Source organism: Olea europaea, chromosome 3 (genome assembly GCF_002742605.1).
Source record: "Olea europaea var. sylvestris chromosome 3, O_europaea_v1, whole genome shotgun sequence".
Taxonomy (NCBI): domain Eukaryota; kingdom Viridiplantae; phylum Streptophyta; class Magnoliopsida; order Lamiales; family Oleaceae; genus Olea; species Olea europaea.
Genome location: NC_036239.1, coordinates 228446 through 249182, shown reverse-complemented (window position 1 = coordinate 249182; position 20737 = coordinate 228446). Strand labels below are relative to the sequence as shown.

At 36.2% G+C, this 20737-nt stretch overlaps 3 protein-coding genes across 5 annotated transcripts; 2 read left to right on the top strand and 1 right to left on the bottom strand.

The window, feature by feature from the left end:
- The first annotated feature begins 1207 nt into the window (after nucleotides 1-1207).
- Nucleotides 1208-4136, top strand: LOC111380585 (arginine decarboxylase-like). Its single transcript, XM_023004191.1, has one exon. It carries the CDS (start codon nucleotides 1668-1670, stop codon nucleotides 3837-3839), a length of 2172 nt encoding a protein of 723 aa, XP_022859959.1. The 5' UTR covers nucleotides 1208-1667; the 3' UTR covers nucleotides 3840-4136.
- Nucleotides 4137-6170: 2034 nt separating this feature from the next.
- LOC111380565 (ubiquitin fusion degradation protein 1 homolog) lies at nucleotides 6171-10945 on the top strand. 3 transcript variants are annotated; one of them, XM_023004181.1, is made up of 10 exons: nucleotides 6171-6314; nucleotides 6508-6559; nucleotides 7652-7729; nucleotides 8072-8096; nucleotides 8191-8223; nucleotides 8400-8467; nucleotides 8544-8674; nucleotides 9751-9974; nucleotides 10236-10486; nucleotides 10694-10945. In XM_023004181.1, exons 2-10 carry the CDS (start codon nucleotides 6557-6559, stop codon nucleotides 10784-10786), a joined length of 906 nt encoding a protein of 301 aa, XP_022859949.1. In that variant the 5' UTR covers nucleotides 6171-6314; nucleotides 6508-6556; the 3' UTR covers nucleotides 10787-10945. The 3 variants fall into 3 exon arrangements, with proteins under 3 accessions (XP_022859949.1, XP_022859939.1, XP_022859942.1); XM_023004171.1 differs by having other exon boundaries at nucleotides 8346-8467; XM_023004174.1 differs by lacking the exon at nucleotides 6171-6314 and adding an exon at nucleotides 6357-6375 and having other exon boundaries at nucleotides 8346-8467.
- A 255-nt stretch (nucleotides 10946-11200) lies between these two features.
- On the bottom strand, nucleotides 11201-19192 carry LOC111380555 (kinesin-like protein KIN-7E). Its single transcript, XM_023004160.1, has 14 exons — nucleotides 19054-19192; nucleotides 18489-18559; nucleotides 17666-18085; nucleotides 16936-17025; nucleotides 16702-16802; nucleotides 15677-15790; nucleotides 15525-15606; nucleotides 15350-15417; nucleotides 15173-15238; nucleotides 14940-15064; nucleotides 14182-14509; nucleotides 12683-13615; nucleotides 12208-12518; nucleotides 11201-11786 (listed from the first exon to the last, which is right to left on the bottom strand). Exons 3-14 carry the CDS (start codon nucleotides 17886-17888, stop codon nucleotides 11465-11467), a joined length of 2763 nt encoding a protein of 920 aa, XP_022859928.1. The 5' UTR covers nucleotides 17889-18085; nucleotides 18489-18559; nucleotides 19054-19192; the 3' UTR covers nucleotides 11201-11464.
- Between the last annotated feature and the right edge of the window lie 1545 nt (nucleotides 19193-20737).

Sequence of the window (20737 nt, the reverse complement as noted above, 5' to 3'; positions counted from 1 at the left end):
TCACTTTTGAAAGGTTAGGATGAAAAGACAACAAGAGCAATATGTTGGGAACCTCCATTGCTATTTTTCCTTTCGTGTAAATTATCGCGAAATCTTTACAAACTCCCCTCGCCTTATCGCTCTGCATTAAAAACAATGCGGGTTTGTTTGGGTTGGGACTTCTAAGAATCCTCAAGAGAGACATCAGTGTCACACGAATATTAGTATCTAATCATTTTATTTGACACATTAACTTTAAATCTATTCATTTAATGTGACATTAACTATAGGTCTAATTAAACATGACATCATTAGAGTCATTTAATTGGACCTATTATAACTATCACATAATGTGTTTAGTACTATAATCATCCCGTTTGTTATTCATTTTTTTAAAAAGAAAATTTCGAACTCATTTGCAACCAAACATATGTACAATTAAATATTTTGCATGTAAAGTAAAAAATTCGTACTTTTTAATTACATGTTTTCTAAAAAAATTATTATTTTAAAATTCATTTTTTGGGAAAATCTCTTTTTAATGACCGTCAAACTTTTCGTGCCATACAGTGCAATACAAAGAGTGCGGGTCCCGTAAAAGTGACACGCGGCAACTCGATGTTGTTAACCTCTGCCAAATATTCTCAAAGCCACGAATAAAGAAAAATAAAATTGAATATAGAAGCAAAAAACATTTTTTCTACTATAAACTAAAACCGAAAATAATAATAATAATAATAAAAGGGTTTAAAAAAAAAAAAACTTTGTTAAAAATACAGTTCCAGAAAATAAGAGGGGTATCTCGATGGAGATTGTGATGAATTTTAAAAGTTATTTTAAATTTAGGTATATTCAATTGATATTCTAATGGATTTTAATAAAATCTATTAAAATTTAATATCATTAATTGAGATATAGTGAAATATAATAAAATCCTTAAAATTTTTAAGTATCTTCAATAATCAGTGAATTTATAAAGATTTCATTAATAAAAGGATTTAAAAATATTTGAATGAATTTCAAGTTTAAAAAATATATGTAACCAAATCTTTGAAATTGCATTATATTTAACTAGATTCTTATTAAATTTGTGAAAATCTATTCAAATTTATTAAATTTATTAAGATCTATAATCTTTTAAAATTCATCGAAAGAGGACACCGTTATAAATTCGCTGCCGCTGGGCCCACGTCCCATTTTACTCTGCCCTTTATTAACGCAGTTCCCCCCTCCATGCAATTCTCGCACATTTCAATCCGTTTAGCAAGTCTCTTTGCATACCGTAGGTTCCGTCTATTCTCAAATCTTCATCCTCTTTTGGATTTCGATTTCCAATTTCTTTTTCGATTAGTATATTTTGATTCTGCATGGTGGGATTCGTGTTCGAGATTTAGATTTGTGTCTGATTCTGTGAAGTAGTAGTTTCAATTTTGTGCTCGTAGAATTATCTTCTTCTGAGGGGTAGGTGTGGGGATTTCAGGGTTGTGTAAGGGTGTGTTTGGTTATTGGTTTGTTGTGACCCAGATCTCTTTTTGCTTCTTTTGAGGGGGTAGCCGGGGCTCCGGCCTCGGCAGGTTTCAAAGCCCCCACCTATACGAAATCCATCTATAAACGTAGAATTTGAATTTGTTGTTTTTTGGTTATCATTCTTTGATTCTTCCGGAGCCGTAAAACAGATCGGGGGAAAGATGCCGGCCTTGGCTTGCTGCATAGAAGCCGCTGTACCTTCGCCTCCAGGCTACACCGTCGCCTGGGATGGCATTGTTCCCACGCCGGAGTCATCCGCTGCCTCCGGCGTCTCTCTGTCGACAAACTCCACAATCACCAACGCCTGGTCACCCGCACATTCGTCCATTCTCTACCGCGTCGACGGGTGGGGTGCCCCTTATTTTACTGTCAATTCCTCCGGAAATATCTCCGTCCTCCCCTACGGCGCGGACACTCTTCCCCACCAGGAGATTGATCTCCTCAAGGTCGTGAAGAAGGCCTCTGACCCGAAAGCTTCTGGTGGGCTCGGGCTTCAGTTGCCTCTTATCGTTCGCTTCTCTGATGTTCTCAAAAACCGGCTCGAATCTCTGCAGTCTGCTTTTAGTTTCGCTGTTCAATCCCAAGCCTATGAGGCTCATTACCAGGGCGTTTATCCTGTGAAATGCAATCAAGATAGGTTCGTGGTTGAGGATATTGTGAAATTCGGGTCGCTCTTCCGCTTTGGTCTGGAAGCCGGATCAAAACCGGAGCTCCTCATGGCCATGAGCTGTCTCTGTAAAGGAAGCCCCGAGGCTCTTCTGGTATGCAATGGATTTAAAGATACAGAATACATTTCTCTTGCTCTGGTTGCAAGAAAGCTGCATTTAAACACTGTGATTGTTCTTGAACAAGAAGAAGAGCTGGACATTGTGATTAATGTCAGCCGGCAACTCTGTGTCCGTCCTGTGATTGGGCTCCGTTCCAAGCTGAGGATCAAGCATTCTGGCCATTTTGGATCCACTTCAGGCGAGAAAGGAAAGTTTGGTTTAACAACCACACAGATTCTCCGTGTTGTGAAGAAACTTGAACATCATGGTATGTTGGATTGCCTGCAGTTGCTGCATTTCCATATTGGATCCCAGATTCCTTCCACAGCTTTGCTGGCTGATGGAGTACGTGAAGCTTCCCAAATCTACTGTGAATTAATCCGCCTCGGTGCTTGTATGAAAGTCATTGACATTGGTGGTGGTCTTGGAATTGATTATGATGGCTCAAAATCTCAGGACTCTGAAATTTCTGTTGGTTACAGTATTGAAGATTATGCTTATGCTGTTGTTCGGGCTATAAAATCCGTGTGTGACCGTAATGGCGTGAAGCATCCTGTGATTTGCAGTGAGAGCGGCCGTGCCATTGTGTCTCACCACTCAGTTTTGGTGTTCCAAGCTGTTTCTGCGAGTTCCTATGCATCTTCTGAGATGCCTTCTTTTGGACTTCAGTACTTGTTGGAGCAACTCACTGAGGATGCCCTTGCTGATTACCGAAATTTATCTGCTGCTGCAATTCGCCATGAGTATGATACCTGTCTGGTCTATGCTGAGCAGCTGAAGCAGAGGTGTGTTCAACAATTCAAGGAAGGGTCTTTGGGGATGGAACATCTTGCTGCAGTTGATGGACTTTGCGAAATGATGTCAAAGGCAATTGGGGTTTCCGATAATGTCCGTTCTTACCATGTCAATCTATCAGTTTTTACCTCAATTCCTGACTTTTGGGGAATTGGTCAGTTGTTTCCCATTATTCCAATCCACAGGCTTGACGAGAGGCCAGCATCGAGGGGGATTTTGTCTGACTTAACTTGCGACAGTGATGGAAAGATAGATAAGTTCATTGGAGGTGAATCTAGCTTGCCTTTACATGAATTTGAAGGCAGTGGAAGTGTTAATGGTAATGGTGGGAAGTACTATTTGGGGATGTTTTTAGGTGGGGCTTATGAGGAGGCACTCGGGGGAGTTCACAACCTGTTTGGTGGCCCAAGCGTCATGCAGGTGATGCAGAGGGATGGCCCTCACAGCTTTGCCGTGACGAGTGCCATCCCTGGCCCATCCTGTGGGGATGTGCTCCGCATGATGCAGCATGAGCCCGAGGTCATGTTCGAAATCCTCAAACACCGTGCAGAGGAATTTGCAGACAATGGTGAAGCTAATGGCAGCATGTCAATTGCCAGTGGCTTGGCCCGGTCCTTCAATAATATGCCTTATCTAGTTGGCTCTGCCTCTTGCAGCTTGACTGCTGCCAATGGTAATAATGGTTCCTTCTATTGCAATGAGGATAGTTTCTCTTCGGCTGCTGATACTGTGGCTGCTGACGATGAGCGGTGGTCTTACAGCGGTGCTTGAGTTTTAATGGAGGTTATGTAGCATCTCCAGTGGTTTCTAGTTTGTCGTTTGAGGTCGTCTGTTTTAAGTCTTTGATTTGAACTGTTTAGTAGCCTTTTCCATTATATTGTTGATTATCCATTTTAGTTTGCTATGAACATGATGTAAGAAGAAAGGCCGAGAGTTGCAATATGTAGAGGAGTGGGAACGTTACCGAATCTGTCTGATCCTTTGCAGTACAAACTTCCCCCTGCTTTTGCGCAATGTTAAACCTGTTGTTAGAAATTTCTTATGAAGTCTTGATTGCTATTTAATCTTTTTTGATTTGTTCTTTATTTCTTTGTCCTCTTTATTCAATTTTGTGAGGTAGCTTGTTTGAATGAATGTTTGAAGGCATCAACTTGGGCGGCCAGTTGAATTGGCAGTGATGACTGATTGGTGGCCCTTACAAATTGACTGCTCTCTATTTAGCCTTGATACAGTTGAGACCTAAGTAGGGCCTTCTAAAATTAGTTTTGATTCTGATTATGTTCTTTTGTGCAAGAAACCAATGAAAATAAAGGTCAGATCTGCTGCATATATCATATTGTGAGATTCCATATTATCATTGTCAGCAGTTTTTGGTGGTTTTTCTGTCCTGTCATTTATGGAACAGCATCCTTGCTTTTGGTAGTAACAAGAAGACACGACCTTTAAATTGATTGTGTAGGGGCCAATTTCTTGAGAGATATCTCTGCAATGCCAACATGTAATCTGTTGCAAATTCACCTGTACGTAACTATCTTGTTTAACTTGTGTGTAAAAGTTTTGAAATACAAGTTTTACTTTTAGAACATTTGCTGCAATCTTTTTATCAATGCTATAATGAGGAGAACCATTTGAGCTTGTCTTGTAAATTCATTTTTGTCATTATATTCGAGCACGTGATGCATGTTAGCTTGGTTAAACTCGTAAAAGGACCGGAGCTAGAGAGCATATGAAACACTGTCTACAGCTCGAACTACGATCCAAATGAAAAAACAATTTCGTACTTGGATATCAACCATGGACTATGTTAACACTTCTCTTTTCTCGATTTTGTGACGTGTTTCATGATTTTCATCAAAGAGACGTGGAACTTTTTATTACTTTTAACTTGTAGTAATTGATGAGGGAGACCATTGTGTTAATTTTGATTTGCTTTTTGCTCATTTTTGGTACTTTTATATCTTCCAGCTGTCTAGTGGACCATCTGTTAGTTTTCTTGTCTATTGATTTCATCTTATGTATAGTTCTTGAAAAGATAACCGTGAGGGAGGGGAATGTTGTCAAATTGCCCAGCGTAAAGCATAATTAGCAAGGGTTTTGAAGTAAAACTGCGATCAGACAGACATTGGACATAGTAATGTGCAATTTTTTTTTTTTTCACAAGATTGATGAAACAAATTAATTTATTGCATGATTGTGACGCGGACAGGTTGCAAATCCCATGTTTATCCGGTTGAGCATGCCCTTTATGAATTTTTCTATTTATTTTTTTTTCTGCACTGGTTACTCTTATTGAGTGTTGCTCGTAACAATCGTGAGACCTTAGGAAGACTACTGGTGATTTCATCGCGTATTTTGGGAAGTAGACTGATTCGTCTCTATGTTTTTACTCCAAGCTAGACTCGTACAGGCTTCGAGCTGGATTTGTGGGCTTATCCTATTGAAGCCGAAATGCCAGTGGCCAATAACTCAAGTAACTGGATGAGAATGTATATGATTTGTGTGATTTGGGAATTTGGAGTAACAAACGGTAACTAGATGACCCTTATATTGCTTAGAATTACTGGCAGGTGTGCCATTGTTAAATAATATTTGTATCAATTAATTAGTTCTGTCAACCAATAAAGCAATAAACCAAACTTTACGGGGCATATATTAAAAAAAAATCCTATCTATTGTACTATCTAGCAAAGTATATTAATGTTTGTAGACAAATGAGAACCCTTTTCGAGCTTCGACTCGGCCACTCCTATATTCCTTCATTGGATTCAAGAATCAAGGGCTGAGATATATGAAACCTTCAAGGGACGGTTGTGTGATTAGTGATTAAGTTAGATAAGCAAAAACAAAAGCTCTCTTTTGACGAGATCTACCCCTCGAGGGTTGTAAAACCATTGATTAAAAAAATAAAAAAACATAGAATATATGTGTGTATCTCCAATCAACAGCTAACCCGAAGCTTTATTAGATTGTTTGAAGAAATATACTTTTGCTGGGCTTTGTAGATTTTAAGCCACAGGATAATTTTTTGGGCCTCTTATGGACCAATATATGGGATGAACTCAAAAAATCTATATGGACCGGAAGCCCAATTCGGTTCAAGTCACACGTGCCAACAAACAAGATGGCGTGCGCACCAAGCACACAAGCGCATCTTAGCCTTTCTTCTTCAACCTTCTTCGCATAAAGAGTTCTGTTCAAGTTCTATTTCATCATCAAAAACTTATCCACTGCAATTCGATTCTCGAGGTATTTCTCCAATACGTTATTATCTCCATACAGATCGATGATTTTGGCTCTACATTTTTAAGTACTTTATTTAGGCTTCAAATTCTTTATTTTTGTGTGGTCATAGATCTAAGCTCCGTCGCTCCCGAACATTACGCTTTTGGATTAACCTTTTTTATTTTTCATAATGAGTTTTTTTTCCTTATGTTTATAGGTGAAATAATACGAACTGAGTTCGTGTTGCGATAATCTCGGAATTAAACATGGTATGCTTTGTGACAATTTCTAATTTCTCGAGTATTTTTTTTTTTTTTGTTTTGTTTTGTTTATGATCAGGTGTTTAATTGCTTATTTATTTTTTGTGAAAAGTTTGATTTTTTTTCTTTTCTTTTTTTTTGTTGTTGTGGTTTCCAAGTGGTATTTTATGGGTATATTTCTGAATTTCTTATATGCTGCTGTTTTGATTATGAACAGTTCTCTTCGTTCTCGAATATGATTATGAAGAGGGGATTAAAAATAATAAATTTAAGGCAGTTTCTCTTGGACTCTTAAAATACTCTGTTACCATTTTACTTATTCATAAGAAGTCTATCATAATGCTAATCAGTGTTATATTTCCTTCTTTACATTATTCTTGTGTCTATTGTCTTTTTTGGACATTCTAGTTTCCATACTGAGCCAAAGTTAAAATGCTTATTATATTCAACAAGTTCTGAAGCTGTTGGCAAGTGCAAGGTATAATTGTAGTAAATGTTGGCAGTTTGGAACCTTGTAACTTTGGAAACGAATAGTCTGGCGTTAGCAAATTTCGTAAATATTAACAATAAAGCAGAAGCTATAGACCGTGCCTCCAACAATAGCAAGTAGATGCAAAAGTCCTTCTCCATAATAACCCCGAATAAAAAAATCTGAAATTAAGACAATCTGACTCGTCTATTCAAGGCTTAATATATCTGGGGTAATGAGGACATTGTTTATAAAATGCTGTTCGTTGAAGAGTTGCTTAACCTTTGAAATAATGGTAAATTAGGAGATGCTGATGATGATTACCTATCTACTAAGGTTACAACCAAAGAATTATTGGTAGCATCACTGTAATACTGTGGTAGAGGAAGATACCTGGAAAATTAATTTCTTGGTCACTGGAGTATTTGAACTATTTAGTATTACACAGTTTTATAGTTGGTAGATCATATAATTAATAAGATTATCATGTCCCAAACCTATTGATTACAAGGAGGACAACTGGAATTCTAAACAAGCTGTGGCTTTCAAGAAAGCTTTTGTTGATATGTTGTTTTTTCACAGATTATCGATATTGATCTTCCTGCTAATGATGTCAAATTTTTGCGTTGTAGTTTTTTGATGGATATGGATATCATGGAACATCATTTGAGCAAACATATAGATGTTACCCTGCATCTTTTATTGACAAGGTTGGAATGCTTCCTTCAGCAACTTTTAATTTGTTTTAAGTACTAATAATTTTCAGTAATAATCTCCTGTATTTTGGTATTATGTTTTATTGAATATTGTACATCGTTCAATTACTTACTTTCAAAACATATCAATTTAATTTTGTAGTCAAACTTAAATGATTTTTGAATTTTCCTTCACTTTTTATTGGTTGCCAGGGTTGAATTTTGTTTTTTATTTTTTGGATCAATTTCACCACACAAGATGGCATATGACCACGTATTTTGTAATAGACAGCTTGAGATATTCAATTTTATGAATTTTGAGGTAATTCTGATTTCTTCCATCTCTGGCTTCTGCAGGCACAGATAGAAAATGGTGACAAAGGTAAGAAATCTATATTCTTCAAATGTAGGCAGTCTATTTATATATTTAGTTGACTATATATAATCTTATTCTTTACTTGCTTTATGCTCTTCAGTTATAATGCCACCATCTGCTCTTGACCGCCTTGGTTAGTTACTCTGGCTTTATACTATTTGGTTTGGATGTAATTATTGTCCACTCCATCACCATTCCTTGTGCTTAGCTGATTATTTTTTGTATCTTTGATCTTAATTAACCTCAATTATTCAGCATCTCTTCATATTGATTACCCAATGTTGTTTGAGCTTCAAAATGCTGCTGCGGAGCGGGTTTCCCACTGTGGGGTTCTGGAGTTCATTGCAGAAGAAGGCATGATATATATGCCTTACTGGGTAAGTGATTGTATTATTTTATGGTTTTGGTCAATTCAGCTAATATGAACACATTACTTTTTACATATTCCTGTAGATGATGGAGAATTTGTTGTTACAAGAAGGAGATTTTGTACGGGTGAAAAATGTGACACTTCCTAAGGGTACATATGTTAAATTGCAACCACACACTAAGGACTTCTTGGATATTTCAAATCCAAAAGCTATGTGAGTGTTTTGAATGATACTGGGATAAATTTCCTCAATTTAACTCTGCTATTACAATTGCTTTGGTCGTTTTCTATTATATTTCAGCACATTCAGTTACAACATACTAAAATGTGGCAATTGTGTAGTTTTTGCAAATCTGAAATATAATTTTTTCCCATCAACTTGCATTTCACCCTAAACCTGGAGTTAATTACTCAGGAGTTACCATGCCCTATGATGAATGAATATTTACTCTTATGTTGTTCAATTTAAAAAGCTTGTTTGTTAGTGCTTAAATTAAAATTTAAGCAGTGGGTCCCACAAAATGTGTGATTAAAAGTGGGGGATACGTCGTAGGCTGTATTATGTTCGATCTTACGTAAAATAATATTACACATAAATTGAAACTTTTTTTTCTTTTTCAATCACACATTTTTCAAAAAAATACCATTCCAAAAATTATAATGCCAAGTAAGGGAACAAAATGACGATTATTCATTTTTTGTTCAATTTAAAAAGCTTGTTTGGGAGTGCTTGAATTAAAACTTAAACAACGGATTCTACAAAATGTATGGATAAAAAATGCAACCCTGCTATATCAACAGGTTCAATGAAAGAATTTAAAATAGGGGGACGCTTGTCATTTTTTCATTTGACAGTTAGGAAAACAAGCACCTGTCACCAAACCTCTGTCAATTTCCCTTGTTTGAGTAGCTTTATTCTGAAAATGGGTTAAGTTTGTGGGTCAATAGAATGTGTGGATAAAAATTGTGTTTGACAATAATTTAAGCTTTGCCAAACATGCACGAGGTATAGGTTTCTGCTTTTGATGGATGGCAGCTCCTACAGAATCTAGTTAGGACAGTGGGTGCAGATGTACCATGTTCTTGTTTGTAGAAAGAAGCGGATCTTGTTGGTTTAACTCCCTATGGAGCCTGACATTTTCTGTGTCGTTATATTTCCAATCTTAAACAGACATGCAAAATTTAATAGTTGCAAATGAATTAAGAATTGAATAAGTATTTTTTCTTATCATTCTGACTAAATGCATATCCAAGCTCCGTTTTTTAATCTTTTGAATTCCTATTGTACAGCTTGGAGACTACATTGAGGAACTTTTCTTGCTTAACCACGGGGGATAGTATTATGGTGGCTTACAATAATAAAAAGTACTACATAGACATCATAGAGACGAAGCCTTCAAATGCAATAAGTATTATAGAAACTGATTGTGAAGTGGACTTTGCTCCTCCTCTTGATTACAAGGAGCCTGAAAAACCTGTCGCTTCTGTTCCAAAGGGCAAAGCACAGGCTGAAGGTGCTACATTTCTTAATTATTACTTTGTATTTTATTTCTGTTATATTTTTCTTTATCCACGCGTTGTCATTTTCAATGTTACAATAGAGTTTTCTATGCACCGTAGATTTTCTTATCCTGCAATTCATTCTTATCTGAATGCTTAGGGTCATTTTAAGCTCGTTGTTGGGTGCAATTTAAAATTTGGACAGTTGGCATGTAAAGGCCACCTTCTGACTATCAAACTCACCTTTATTTCCCTCTTTTGAGTGGTTTGTGCAGGTGAGGAGCTTCCAGCTGAAGAACCAAAATTCAATGCTTTTACTGGTGTTGCCAGACGCTTGGATGGAAGACCTCTGAAGAACCCAGCACCTCCGGTTTCATCATCAGGATTGAAAGACAGGACATCTGGTACTTCCAATGGAGCCGGGCAATCTTCCGCATCCAGTTCCAGTTCACAAAGCACTAACCGTCAGTCTCAGGGAAAGCTTGTATTTGGCTCAAATGCAAATCGGAATCAAGAAGCTCAGAAGGTCTCTCTCTCTCTCTCTCTCTCACACACACACACACACACACACACCCCCACGTGCTCGCGCTCTATTGTCTTAACTCCATTCATTGGTGTAAAAATCAACCGGCCAGCTCTCCGTCTCTTTGGCCAGGCAATGCCCAAGAAGGCAAGAATTACATCTTCATCTTCATCTTCATCTTCATCTCAACCTATTGTTTTTATACTGTAGGACACTCCAAAAGAGACAAAGCAGGAGCCACCAAAGAAAGAAGAGCCGAAGTTTCAGCCATTCTCCGGAAAGAAGTACTCCTTGAAGGGTTGATTGTGTATTAATCGAAGCCTTGAAATCATTCGCATGTTAATCTATGGTCAAAACTACAGTAATTATATTAGAGTGGAACATAGTGTGGTTAAAAGGTGTCCGACGGTTATTTCTTGTTTCAAATATGAAGAAATTATATTCTCTGCCCAACTTTATTTACCAGTCTCTTCTGCTCATTGTCATGCATGAATGCATCTTGCTTATTCACGCTAGTAGGCATCAACGAGACTTTGGCCACAGTTGGCCGAGTAATGCCCTCGCTTAGTTTCCTAAAGAATTGATTAAGCAAAGCTTATCATTTGATAAAATTTATTTCATCAATGTCAAGTGGGTAGAAAAACTCATTATGATGGTCATGTATTTAAACATTATATAACAGCACCTGCAACAATAAAAGTCACAGAGAAAAGAAAGAAAAAAGCAACGAACTGCATTCTTTTTCAGCATCCAGTGATTGCATAACAATCGAATTATCACATTACCAAATACACCCAAAAGCAAAAGGGATGAATAATTCACCATTGACAAACTCATACAAGATTTTGAACATCGTCAAATCAATCGTCGAAAATGTAGTTAATAAGATCTATACCTATTTCAACCTATAGTGCAAGTCTAGTAGAGAAGATTGAATAGCACTGGATTGTTAAAGTATGCTATGCAACTAGGTAAACAAGCTCACATAAGGGATGCCATGCTATTCTTCCAGCTAAAAGATCTTCGACTTGAGCGGGTAGGTGTGAAGCTAAGACCAAACATCTCCTTGAGGGCTTGCCCTTGCTCCGAGAACCCAATTAGCTTCGCCACAATAGCAGCACTCTTTGTATTGTGATCCATATCTTTAACATTACACCACAATTGTTGGACAAGCTGCAATCTCCTACGTTTTGAGTTCAAACTGATTCCCCATTCCTGGAAAATTCTGTTTCTTTCATTATCTGTGTATCTTTTATATACAAGCCTGCTCAGCATCTGCCTCTCCCGGCGAAGAGCTTTCTTGCTGTACCTCCAAGAAAAGGGGTATTAGTCAACTAATTTTGAGCTGTCAATCCAAGACAAAACATAATCTTATGTTTTGTGAAGTAATAAGAGGCACCAACCATGACTCCACAAATAGTGTTAATTCCTCATAGAATACCCCAAAATGGTCTCTCAACATTTAAAAAGTAGCAAATTGGTCTCCCACTGTCATTATAGTTGCATAATCAATAGCTAATAGGGAAGCTACAAAACCTAAATGATAAAGTTGGGCATGAGGCCAAATGACAACAAACTTGAAAGGTTTTTGTCGTGGGAGATTGATAGTACAACAGTAATGAGAGACTGGAGGATCAATGGTGCAATTTTCTCTAAATGTTACCATGCACTTATCATCAATTTTCAACCACGAAAACAGTGTGAATGGAAGAGGACCTGGATACCTTGATGCTAATGAAAGAGTGCGACCATTTTGGACTGATGGATTTCCATTTGAAAATGTCTCCTTCAGGAAGGACAGTCTCCTGTGCTCTACCTCAATGTAAATGGAATCTGTAAAGTCGCCTTTCAAAAGGAGGAAGAAATATGTCCTATGGACCAATGGAACATTGCAAGCTTGCCACAATTCAATTATCGATCTCCGCAACTTCTCAAACTTCAGGGGCCAATCTGAAGAAGCACCCAGAGAATCGTGCATTGTATCCAACCCTAAGTTACGAGCATTTTTTTCACCTCTCTGTCCCGTCTCTTGAACCTGGATATAAGAACTCGGTAGAAAGTTAGTAATTGCATCAAATGATCCCTTCGCAGCACTAGGATTCAGCTAACATGTATCTATCTCATTCAAAATGGGGGAACAGTGAGAAGCAGGAAATTTATTCAAAAATAGACTTGGTTATTAAATTAGGAATCTCTTACCTGGTTGCCAAGCTGTTCATACTGAAGCTTTGCCATCTCCTTGAGTCCTGCAACAAAAGAACCAAGGGTAGGAATATCTTCATCCCCTTGGATGCTATTCTGAGTTTTGAGTTCATCTATAAAACTACTACAGTCGGAGGATTGAGAATTGTTTCTGGAAAGTCTCGCAGCATTTGCACCATATATCGATGGGGGAAGTCTCCAGTGCTTTCTTTGGAAGCCTTCTGGTCTTCCTGGGAAGCTTCTCTCCAGCCCAGTAGTCGGGGTGGTTTCACTTAGTTCGGCTATGTCGAAGTCGGATGAGTTAGTCGTTAGATTATCTCTGCAACTCCAACTTCTTGTCAATTTCAGGCTCCCTGGAGCGGTCAAACTGATTGATGAGGATGCCCCTGGAGATAATTTATCTGGGTAAGGTATGACTAGTGAATCAATGGTCTTTTGCCCATCAAGGATTTTCTGCTCCAACGTTCCATATGAGTGACCATTGAGAATGCCACTAGATCGGCCAGGTAAGGTTTGCTGCAGCTCCTCATCCACATCATGGCCATTACAAGTATCCGACAAAGTTGATACTCTCTCTTCATTCTGATTTGTTGACCAGCCAGGTGATTCAAATGTTACATCTTGGCCAGATTCATCCATCTCAATGCATTGGACTTCCTTGCACATTTCTTCAGCATCTTCAACCATTCTTACTGAAGTTTCCTCTATTCCTTGACTTGTATCAGATATACTATCAGATGAAGAACGATCCAAACTGTTTTCTGAAAGCGGTAGATTCAACGTCCCATCACTCCTAATGTCTCCATTATGAAACCGATTTCCCTTAAGTTCCTTTGAAGTTTTATCATTTCCAACTGTTTGTAATAAATCTTCAATCCGAGAATGAGCAATATCTCGTTGCTTAGTTAGCTCCCTAACCTCTTTCTCCAACTGCAAATAGTAAGCCAGGCAAGTGCATTATTATACTGCACATTATTATAATGACTAGTCCCACTACAATTCACCACAACATAACTGAAATATGATAGCTCAGCATATGAATTGCCAGAAAGGAAAAATAAGGAGATGTATCATATGCATAGACAAGATTTTAAAGTTTGGTGACATAGATAGATGAAATGCATGCTTATGTTCAATTCATAATAATTCTATATGAGAAATGTGAGGAGACTTAACTGTCCTGAATAAATTGAACGAATCTCGACTGATAAAAAATATAGAGAGCTTTAATACTTAATCACTATCTAGGAAGTAACACTAGGCATTTCAGTTCTTAACTATTATTCACTGACCTATCAAAGTTGACCGTGCAAATGCAGAAAGCGCAAGGAACTTATGTAATCTAGATTGTCATTTTCATTAAATATTCAGCTTCATCTATATACTTAGTAAATATCAAGTTATGTAAAATCCATTTGAAGATGAAATCATAACCTTTAAAAACGGTTTAAAAAGGCAAGTAAACTAAAGAATTTTCCTCAGAAAGGAATTTTAACCTTTTGAATTTGCATGTCTTTCTTTCTTAGCAAGACTGCATGATCACAAGTTGGTCCTGGAACTCTTAACTCAGTCTCCAATCTGGCTACCTCTTTCTGCAGATGTTTCACCAATGCCTTATCAGACATCACCACATTGACCTGAGCATTTGTTGATACTTCCTTTGCACAGCTAGCAAACAAAAGGGTATTTCGTGATTGCTCAACATGGCTTCTAGCAGGGCTCAAGGTACAGATGATGGCAGTTCTTGCATTCCCCCCCAAGGCAGGCTGCAATATGCGTGTTAGCTTAGAGTCTCTATAATTGACGTGTCCGTGTCTTCCTTTGCTGCATTAAGTCATACTGAAAACATTACAGATTACAGGTCGTATAAAGCAGTACAACTATTATATCATCATGAAATTAGGAACATGAAACAGAAAGTTCTATGCCCTTTAAATTCTATATTGACTAAATCCCTCATAAATGATATCTTAGAGAGAAAAGGTACACAGATGCATACATGTTCAATATTATACTTCATGAGCTAAAAAAAAAAAAAAAAAGGAAGGAACCAACTTTAAATGAAAGAAAAAAGAAGCTCTATGTCAAGAATCAACTCATAAAGACATTATTTGTTGTTGGTTAGGCCCCAAAGGAAAAGATGGCAAAAACCACTTTGCATTCTCCAGATGATACCAGACTGCTATAAACATACAGCAATATTCAAGTAGCAACCTAGAACAAAAGAAAGATTAAAAAGGCAGAATTAATCAACCTTAGCTTGCGAATGACAGTCCCTAGAGTCAGTAAACTACGATTTATATGGCAACCTTCCTTCAGTCTTTGCCCAACCGATAATGCCTGAGATGCACGCTCACTTCCTGCCAGATCAACAAAATTCTGCAGGCAAAAATCAAATATCTTATCATGCAACGCTTCTAGATTTACTCAAACCATCAAAAGAATATCATCAAGCAATTTTAATCCACAAATTCAATTTTACAGTACCACGCTAGCAGCAAGAGCAGTTGAGTTATCCTTTCCTAGAAACTCACGAGCAGAACTTTCAATTGTCTGAAGAAATCAAACAAGGGAAGAATAAACTGTGAGACTTCCAAAATTTTCCATAATTTAAACACTAGAAAAGAAAGCTTAACCAAAAACGAAGATGAAAGAGAGGCAAACCAGTCTAAGAATTTGATGGGACCTAGAGCTAGTTTCATTCAAAGAGGTCTCCCCAATTTGTCTTTGTGCTGTGAGAATACAAGAAGAGTGTATAAAACATATGCCATATTGTTTTCAAATTTTTGAAGTGTAGCAGCGCTAATAAAAATATTAATCGCTATGAAACTCCCCTAACCTTCACATATGGATAACAACTCCTTGAGATGGTTCCAATCCCTCAAAGTTTCTTCTGTGAGTTTCTCTATAATAGTCCCTCTCTGCATATGGAAGAAAATAATTTGAGCCATAGATGTATTATAAGAGTACATTAATGATGTGACAACTCACCTCTGGGTCATCAAGAAGCCTTAGTGGAGCATTGTCTGTGCTAAGTAGATCTCTAACAACTTCATTATAAATTTCCACTGCAGAAAACTTAAGCACGAATGCTCTTTCTTCATGCTGGAAGAGATAAAAGAGAAATGTTACTTGAGAAGTCAAACAAATGGCATTTGGTTACATTAGTCAAAGTTAAACGTGCATTGCACATTATTTTGAAATATTTTATAAGTGCTGTAAAAGTAATATTTGTTATGATAGGCCTTGATTTTGACCTGCTACGGCATAGACAAAATATGGAAGAAAATAAAATTTAGGATAGAAATTTAAGGAAAAGAAAGTTGTACTCTCAGAACTCAACTTCTATGATTCAAATTTTTTGTGAGGATGAAATACTATAAATGAGCAACCTTTTTATAGTACATTTGGTATATAAAAAGAGTTATGCTACAATGACAAAGGAGTTTGACAAAATTGGATGACAAAGTTGGATCTACACCAATTATTTCAAAAATATATTTTTAAATCATTTGAAATCAGTGGCCTGGATTCCGCCAACATACTTTGTAAAGCCACTTTTGTAACCCGACTTTGTTGAAATAGAATTATTGATATAAAAATTAATTGCAAAAACATGAATTTAAACACCTATTAAAATTCCTGAATACATGAATAAAAATAAATTTATCCATAATAACTCTAGATTCATATAGATCAAAATTCATCAAGTCAAGATTCATTGAATCTATATTAATGTGAATATTAACTAATTGAGAATTAATAACACGAAATTCATACATGTCTAAGTATTTTGTAGTATTTATTACCTATTGAAAACCGAATAATAAAGTGTTATTGAAATAACTGAATTGTAATGGGGTTAGAATAGTCCAAAAGAGAAAAATGATTCTTGAGAAATTCAAACAAATGGCATTTGGTTACATCAAGTAGAAGTGAAACTCTTCCCTTATGAGGGAAAATGTATTACTTCACCATCCATCAAAAAATCAACACCAGATCAAGAATTTGCAAACCTTTTGTATGTAATCGTAAATGTCAGCCACTGTATACTCAGTAATCCCGTTCATGGTGTATGTTTTTCCACTACTTGTTTGACCATATGCAAAAATAGTAGCTGAAATGAAAAGGTTTTGGAAACAAGAGAAATAGTTGTTACTGGGGCAAGCGAAGTTAACAACTTAATAGTCCAATAAAAAACATGGAATGTGATCGTTAGCACAGAGAAAAGGCATGAATTTCATACTTACAGTTGATACCACCAACAACTGAAAGAGCAATGTCCTTTGTTCCTTCTTCATAGACTTCCCTTGTAGCGCAGTCACCCCTAAATACTCTGTCTATCCTCGTAAACACCACATATACCGATAAAAAGATGGGAACAAAAATGAGGTTATTAGAATTTACTCGGAAATCAAGATTCAACATATATAATTAGGAGGCCTACGGATCATCATTGATTATATAAAACCACACCATCTTTCCTAAAATTGTCATCATCGAAGCAAAAGCCTCCATGGAGACTAAGTGCATGTTTGGTATTGATTTTTCATCTCAAAAAATCAAAATTTTGACTGTTATTTAACTATTTCAGCCGTCATTTTTTACTCTTCTCTTATAGGTAGGACTTACTTTTCTCTCTAACAGTCGAAAAATCAATTTTTTGACAGTTATTTAACTATTTTAGCCGTCATTTTTTACTTTTTCTCTCATAGATAGGACCTACTTTTCTCTCTAACGGTCGAAAAATCAATTCTCAAAATCACTACTGAACAAACCCTAAAATTAAAAATGTAAGTCCTCAAAAAGCATCTTAATTTGACCAACCATCAACGATGTGTGCTCCAAAAAATTGTGAAAAGTTGGGACAGACAAGATGGGTTTGCTTCACTTCATTCTAGAAGGACCTAAGCTTAATACATGATGAAACTCTGACAAAATAATTAAATCTAGATGTAAAAGAAGAAAAAAAGCACTCACCAAATGAGTAGGCAGTGGGCAATCCAGACCGCTCCTGGAGGCTGTTCCGGTACAAAATGGTCGTCGGATTGATGCATTCCCAGTCAGCAACTTCATTTCGAGTGATTTCATTCTCACTCAAAGGCCTTAACCTCACTAACACCAGAATCTTCTCTTCCTTCACATTTCCCATTCCTTGCACTTTTTCCCAATTCATCATTTCTTCCCCACCAATAGCCCCCATTTCTAACACCCACCTATTCCACTCCTTCAAAGTCCCCCCAAAACCAAAATAATATTGGAATTAGTAGAAACCTTCTGAACAGACCATCTTGTTAGTAGCCATGGAGGCAACCCAGTTTTGCTGAATAAAAATAGAGTTATTGCAGTTGCAATGGGATTAACCTTGCTGTCCAACTAGTGAATAACTGCAGTGCTTACCTACAAGAGAAAAGACTAATAAATATAGAAAGATCTGAAATACAAATAAAATATTGATCAAGCTAAAAGGGCAATTATCCAGGGAGTTAGACTGTTAGTAGTGATTAAGCACTTTGCTTAATCTTTGGTCTCAATCCTTTTCGTCCAACAGAAACCTAAAATTCCACTTTTAACAGTCAGAAACTCGCATCCGATAACTTTGCTTAATGGGGACCCCAACTATGCTTCAGGTCCAAGTAACGATGCTCGTTTAATAATTTTTCACAAGGCCGGTGAAAGATGAACGGTGGACCCCCATGACCACCATTACATTTATATGTATGCATAGGGTGGGTGTGCGTGTGTAATAGATGCACACATATATACCAGCTAAATTAAAAGAGTTTCAAAAGAAAATAACCACCGGTGTCGTTTTCGCGGAACTTTAGTGAACTGTTAAAAATTGAATGGTACATCACCTTCTCTTCTGGTGAACTGAAAAATAAAAATCCCAAAATTTAAGCGTTAAAATTCCTTAATTACTACAACGGCAAAAAAAATAAAAAAAATAAAAAAATTTTTAAATTTAAAATCTTCTGCGGAACTGCTAAACAACAATGATAAGGTTGAAACAGATCAGGTAACTCCGATTTAACGGTAAAAAATTTGAATGAATGCGCCAAAAAACTCAATAAATTCCGCTAAAATAGCACCTTATTCGGACAAAAACACCAAAAGAAGTTTACGTTGGTTAATAAATTACACAAATGTTGTCGAGGTAAAGTTGAGCTGATTTTTCCATTCCGTAAAAAAACCCGACGGAAAAATCAATGGTATTGAATCGGCATATTATGACTATGAACTGTAACACTTCAATATATAACAATACTTTACGCGTCGAATAAAGTGATTAAAGCCTAAAAAGAAAAAAACGAACAAGAAAGGAATCAACAGCGATAGATGTAACAGTACAAATGGCGAAACCTTACCTCGACGATCTCAGTAAATCACCTGAAGAACAACAAAAAGGCCAATGGAAGTTCACAGATAGAAAGAGAAATTGCTTTTCTCTCGCTCTCTCTCACTCGCTCATTCACACACGAAAACGCCTTGACGCGTGAGAGGGAAGTTTCTTCTACTTGATGTGTTCCACCGGAAAGTGACCGTTAAAGTGACGGAATTGCCCTTATTTGTTTCAAAAAAGTCGAAATGTTAGCCACGTGCACACGTGATCGTCGGTATAGATTGGTGTGTCTAATTAGAGCGTAGAACAATACAATAGAGAGGATATTACTACTTTACCCTTAAAACGCTGACGTTTCATTTAAGGCTTAGCCCTGTTTGCTGCCCGTTATCCAAATAATAATAATAATAATGAGTTTGCCCTTTTTTTCCCCCTATAAAAAAAAAAAAAAAAAAAAAAAAAAAATAATAATAATAATAATGAGTTTTGAATAGTATTTTTATCAGAATATGTAGTTAAAAAGTAAGAAAAGACTTTGAATATATGTGCAGAATATTGTATTGTGTAAATTTTGGTTGAAAACAGTGGGGGGCCTACTCAAGGTCCTAGCGGGTCACTTGACCCACCCGTTTCAAGTTGGTTTTTTTTTTTTTTTAACCAAAAATTAGAATTGGGCAACAATGATAGTTGGGCCTTTTTTTATTTTTATTTTTATTTAGAATAGAGTTTCAATAATGACCAAACAATTGAGAGAGTGACTTGAAATTATTTTGTTATTTGTGAAATTTAATTTAAAAATTGTTATTCATCATATATGTGAGATTATTTGAAATGCTTTGAAAATTGTTATATATCATATATATGAGATTTGTGAATCTATGATAGTGATCATATGTATGTGTTTTTGTAGAATCATAATTTTTTTGTAACTTTTTAATAAATTTGATTGTGTCTTACTAACTTCAAATGTTTGCGTCCGCTACTGGTTAAAAATGTTCCTACAACAAAAATAATTTTAAGATAGTGGATACCAAACAAGAGTTTAAACTTAACTAATTTCCAATATTTAGCCAGATTGGATAACCATTCTTTCAAAATTATTATTTTTTTATACTCATTTTTTATCACACATTCTCATAATAAAATATTATCTACATAAACTAAAAAAAAAAATTTATGATCTCAAATTATATAAATAAAAAAGAATTTATAAGCAGCTTATACAAAGTCCATATTTGAGCTCAATTCTTTAAAAACTCATTTTTCTTCAAATTTAGCTCAATGTTTAGTGGCCATTATTTTTTTAAAAAAAAATTGTTTTAAATAGTGAATTTTTTGAGAATATATAGTTGAAAAAGTAAGAAAGTTTTGGATTTACATGTAGAATATTTTATTTTGTGCATGTGTGGTTGAAAATGAGTATGTAGAAAAAAAGTTTTGAAAGTGGCTTATTATTTTCGTGCATTGTAGTTCATATGTTTTATTAGATTAAGATCTATGCCACTCAATATTTTCTAACTAATTTACCTTTCCGTGAGGGTTGACTTGATATATCTCTTGTAATCTGAGTTGAAAATCATCGTGAAATTCTGATGAAGCAGAATAGTAGCAGGAGGTGTTTATCAGCTCTTTTGGCATTGAGTTGAGGAATGACATGAGTTTGAAGATTGGTTTGGGTGTAAGTTTTAGATTTTGCTCAACAAAAGCTC